This window comes from Nicotiana attenuata, unplaced genomic scaffold, assembly GCF_001879085.1.
Source record: "Nicotiana attenuata strain UT unplaced genomic scaffold, NIATTr2, whole genome shotgun sequence".
In the NCBI taxonomy this organism is placed as follows: domain Eukaryota; kingdom Viridiplantae; phylum Streptophyta; class Magnoliopsida; order Solanales; family Solanaceae; genus Nicotiana; species Nicotiana attenuata.
This window is the reverse complement of record NW_017679713.1, coordinates 7,826-13,327: the sequence shown is the minus strand read 5'-3', so window position 1 is coordinate 13,327 and position 5,502 is coordinate 7,826. Positions and strand designations below refer to the sequence as shown.

The 5,502-nt window shown below is 32.2% G+C and overlaps 1 protein-coding gene across 1 annotated transcript; it reads left to right on the top strand.

Moving 5' to 3' along the window:
* Positions 1-3,194: 3,194 nt before the first annotated feature.
* Positions 3,195-4,320, top strand: LOC109221780. Its single transcript, XM_019386228.1, has one exon. The coding sequence runs from the start codon at positions 3,281-3,283 to the stop codon at positions 3,743-3,745; it is 465 nt and encodes a 154-aa protein (XP_019241773.1). The 5' UTR covers positions 3,195-3,280; the 3' UTR covers positions 3,746-4,320.
* Positions 4,321-5,502: the final 1,182 nt, after the last annotated feature.

The following is a 5,502-nucleotide window of genomic DNA, read 5'->3' as shown; positions in this document are numbered from 1 at the left end:
CTTATAGGACTTAATATGAGCATTTGCAATGGGAATATAGTTACTTTCTTTGGTTCAGCAAATGCACTGGCATGGTTTGCAATAATTGCACATGAATTATCCTTTTTATGAACTTCAAATTCATATTATCTTATTCGAGGATCTATATGAACAAATGATAATTCATTCCACGTAACTTTTTCTCAACTGTTTATCATGTCTCCCCCTCATGTTAGAAAAACTAACTTGTTTTCTCAACTTTGAGAACTCATCTTTGTGCTTTATGGTGTTAATCAAAATATACACCGCACATCAATAATAATAAGATGGAATTATTTGGTTCCTGACTATGAACCACTTGTAAGGGGAGAATATAATATACTTTCGTATATAACCTATATCAAACCGATATAGATAACTTTGTTCTCATAAGTAATTGTTTAGCTATTAAGTAGAGGCACTTAATAAATCATTTTGCTAAACCAACTTATCAAGATGAACTTCTTGAATAGAAAATCTGGAAATTATGCTCGAAATTAAATTATTGAGCAAGTTACCTCGCAAAATACCATGTTGCGGGTTATTAATAATCGCACATGTAACCATCTCATAGATGCATCTTATGTGGTATACATGGCAGGTGAATGGGCCCATATTCACCTTTGATATTTCTAGCATTCATGGGATTCAATCCCAATTTTAATTGGTATATTAATTAATGAGAACAGGCAACATAATAGAATTCGTAAAGAACTTTCTAGTTCTTTAATATTTACCCATGTGAATTCTCTTTTATTTTTTGCACATCATACTTAAATTGATATGGCTAAACCAATTATGCCAACTGAATAAATTATCAATATTGATAAACTTCAAATTTACGCCATGACGTGTGCAATTATCAATAAACTCCAAGTTTATTATGATATGGGTTTTTATATCAATAAATACCCACTTCATTGTGGTATTCTTTTGTTTATGTAGTACAAATTGAAGAATAAAGCGGGTAGCTTTTCACATATATATTACCCCGCTACAAGTTGTACTAATAGAAGATATTAAATCTTTCCTTTATTTATAGTCTCAATATACTCAACCACTTTCGCGTATACTTTGGAAACTGAATAAGTTTCCTTATTGGTAATTAATTGTGTTTCTCCAAAATAGTATAATTGGCTCTTGCAGAGTTCTCAATTAATTTTGTAGTACCACATATTCATCAACACCCATATGGTGAATATCTCTTTTAAAGAGAAAGTTATACCATTATGGTTATGGTCAAAATTATATGCAAGATCTGTTTCTTGTATTACCGTTATCTTTTAACAATCACAATGCCAAAATATTTTGGCGTACAATAGGTACGTGACCAATGACCATTCATGCCATAGTAATGACATTATTTTCTTATATCATCTCAAACCTCCTTTTAGAGGTGAGTGCGGTATATTCACTACCACTAGCACGTTCATATTCTTTGAAGAATGAATATGTAATCATAAATCAGATGTTGTCACATTCGCATCATGAACGGACTATAATCATCTATATGTGCTTTACAAAATCTCATGTCAAATCGATGACAAATATTTTTCACAGAGTGAAAGATTATTTTGAGAATCCTTATTGTTCTCATTACCACAAATGATGACGATTATAATTTCGTCTATTGCCACGTCCATATCCATTAATACATTCATAGTAATAATTTTGTCTTCTTTCAGACTTACCGCATACTGCTATCACATTCTCTTAAGGGAATGAGAATGGAGCAAATTCAATGGGACGGGTTTTCAATTCTTTGCCCACAATCATACATGAATTTGATCATGGCGAGGCATAGAAATTTTACCACTTCAGGTGGTTATAATTTCTTACAAACTCCATTAGAGTTATTATCAAACTTTGTTGTCTTTGCATGTATTTAAAATCAAAGTATAGAATAAAAGAGAAAAATACGGTAAAATACTTACCTTAAATCCAGAATTTAATCATGAAGGAAGTTCATGGAATAATTGACAATCATTATGCTCAATCCCAAAGCTTCTACTCAATTGGTTAGAGTCTTGTGCTGATAACATGTTATAAAACAATAAAAGTAGAAGAATAATCTTGCAGAGAAAGAGAGAGAGAAAGGATTCTTATTGATTTTGGGATGATTTACAATGAATAGGACCCCTCTATTTATAGGGAGAGGGTGACTTAGCCACCAAATAATAAACCCTAGAATCTCTCTAAATATAGACATTCACCATAAATAAAATTCTATTTATAACAAAAACAAACTACTTACCTATATAAGATAAATTGCTGAAAAAGAAATATTGCCATTTTTTGTCCATATATGTGTAAGATTTTGTTGAAATAGTATCTTGATTACTGTTATATTGACTATTTTATCTTCAATTCTTCATTTTGCCTAAATCCACGATCCTTATTCTATAACTGACATGGAATTTAAATAGTTTAAGAATTTTGAAGCAATAAAATATGGAAAGAATATTATAAAAATGATGAAGCATATTAATATCTGAGTTAACAACTTTATCATCGAATCTGACATGGTATATTACTCTATCCGGTTCATAATAAGTGAGCATTTTCATACCCATTAAAGAAATACGAACTCCTAATGAAGAAAAGAGAAGTAATCACTAAATTAACATTAACTAATTGTTACCTGGACACATTAGAATATATAAATAAGGGCAAATTTTAAAAAACTAAAATTAATTCCTTCTTAATTATGTAAATTGACACTTATTTTGCGTCAAAATAGCGAAGCCAATAACTGACCTTTCCAAATGCTAAAGTCTTTGATTTGAATTGTGTAGTGTGTACTGAGTATTTATTATTTATTGGAAAATGTATTATTTACATCCACAATTATTTAAACTCTTAATATGACATCAAAATAATAGTTCTATGCTATTTTTCTTTGAAAGAAAGCGCCAAGATTTAATTATGAGAACAAAATTAAATTACTTAAAACGCAACAAAACCGTTGAACTTGAGTTCTTGGCAAACTACATTATCATATAATCTGAGACTTTTTAATATTATTATTTTAAAGAAAACCCACTTGTGCACACAATTAAGAAATTTCCAAAATAAAACAAAATCCAATCGTAATCCGAAAGTCAAATTTCGGGTAAACCAGTTACCGGCTATTTTCGGTTAACCACCTCGCTCACCCTCTGTTATAAATAACTCAAACTCTTTTCAACCTCTTTCACCAGTTGCTCACAATTCATTAGAGCAAAAACCAAAAACATAGAGCAAAAACCAAAAACAGAGGAAAATGGTTCTGCTAACACCACCACGAACTCCGGGCCGGGCCACGGCCACGGCGATAGCGGGCTCGTCGAAGCGGCTTATGGTGAACTTTATTGGTTCGATGTCTCTGTTAGCTTTGTGGTTGAAAAAAGCTAGCCGAGGAATTAAAACCCAAAAACTCGGGGGCGATTCGCCTAAATCGCCGTTGGCGAAGCCGAAGAAGTTTTTCGCGACGATTAGTAACAAGGCGATTAATTTGAGGCACAAGAAAAAAGCGGAAGGGGAGCTGGTTGATGAGGATTTTGGAGATGGAGGATTGTGGCAGAGAGGTATATTGATGGGGGATAAATGTCAGCCGTTGGATTTCTCCGGCGTGATTTATTATGATAGCAACGGGAATCGTTTGCCGGAGGTGCCGATGAAATCGCCGAGGGCAAGTCCGTTGCCGAGTTATCTTTACGCTTCACCAAGGTCCGCAGAAGTGAATTAGAAATAGTAAGTTAAAAAATAAAAATTATAGCATCAGTATTAGTTGATGTTCTGTTTAGGTTTCTGGTGGCATGTAGTTGAATTTGGAAAACATTTAAATCTTTTCCTTTTTTTTTTATTGCCTTGATATCCTGCGGTTTGTTTGGTTTGGGTTACAGGAGATATATATGGGCACCCTGGAACTGAAAGATGTGGTGATATATGAGCTATGCTAATTTTCCATTAATGTTGAAAAAACAGTGTATAAAAATGTTTTGAATTTGATGGAATAAATTTTGAGCTGTTTGCTTTGCTGGGAAATTAGTTGCTATGAATTTTCAAGTTTGTGTGTATTAATTAACGGTATCATGTTCAGTTGTTGTCAATGGTACCAATTTATAGACAGAGACCATGAACACTGGCGGAACCGTGGCCTGTTATATCTATATTTGAGGTTTATTCATCTCATCAAGGATTATGCAAAAAGCAACTAAAGTTGAGGCGGACCCGAGGTTTAAAGTTTTGAGACTCCTTCATCCGAAAATTATACTGTATTTTTAGATAATTCTTTTTCGTTTTATGTATATTTACTTTACTTTGACTTCCTTAACTTTTCGGTATATTTAATTTTTTATATTTTGACATCCTTTGATAAAAATTATGACTCCGTGACTGCTAGTGCCTCATAAGTTAATCGGGTTCGGTGACCCTCTTCCTAATGCATAGGTCCGCCTATGGTTTGGTGCATGTACTCTTCACCCTCATATTCGACTTATGGAAATGGACTCATCTTTGGTGGAGAGCAAAGTGGAATTCTTTTTATGGTAATCCGAATTAGTCGACCCCAAAGCAATATCCAAATCAAATGCAAAATAAAACAAAAAAATAAATTCTGCAAAATTAATATGGTTATCCCTCCTATCTCTATTATAACATGATTTTTGTTATTAGCTTCTTAAACATGATATTCTTATATATTTGAAATCAATTTAATATTTATTATTTTATTTTTTCTTAATGACATGTTTTTATTTATAATAGCTGAAGTCTCGCGATATTGTAAATTTAATTTTTTTTAAATTATGTAATAAATTTAAACTATGTCACATGAATTGAAACGAAAGACTTGTTACGTTATGGGTGATGATCTAAGCTGCCAATATCTTTTCCTTTTTGTCTCCAGAATTTTTTTTTTTAGGCAAAGGTAAAAAAGTTGAGGTCTTGTACGAAGCAACTTCTGTCTAGTTCAACAATAAACTATGGTTACGCTTGCAACCGTTGCCCCATACTTGCCTTTGTCGTGGCACTTAATCTATTCGAAGAGGCAAAGTTGATTACAATTTACAGGAATCGTAAAAGTATTTAATTAAAATATTATGAGAAGTTGTTGCTCTTCTCTCTTTTCCTTCTTCAACTATTTATGCTGACCATCAAAATATAGAAAAAAAAAGTTTTTTTTTCTTCAACAGTAGAATTTGCTCCATCTCAAAAGGCCACATTATTCATATCTCAAAATTATATTATTAATACTACTATGATAAGCTTAGGGGCTTTCTCAAGCGTTGAACCTTGGTGATTAAATCGTTGAAAATATTTCAGAGGAGACAAGAATATTATCGAAAACATCACTGAGGGTTTTGATTCCCTTTCAAAGCCTACGTAAACATTAGATAACCATTATTAATTGCAATAAAGAAATATAAACCAAACCGATATATGGAAAATTCATTTCTCCTTTGAAAATATTTGGTACCGAAATAAGTAAACTTTTTCCAGTCA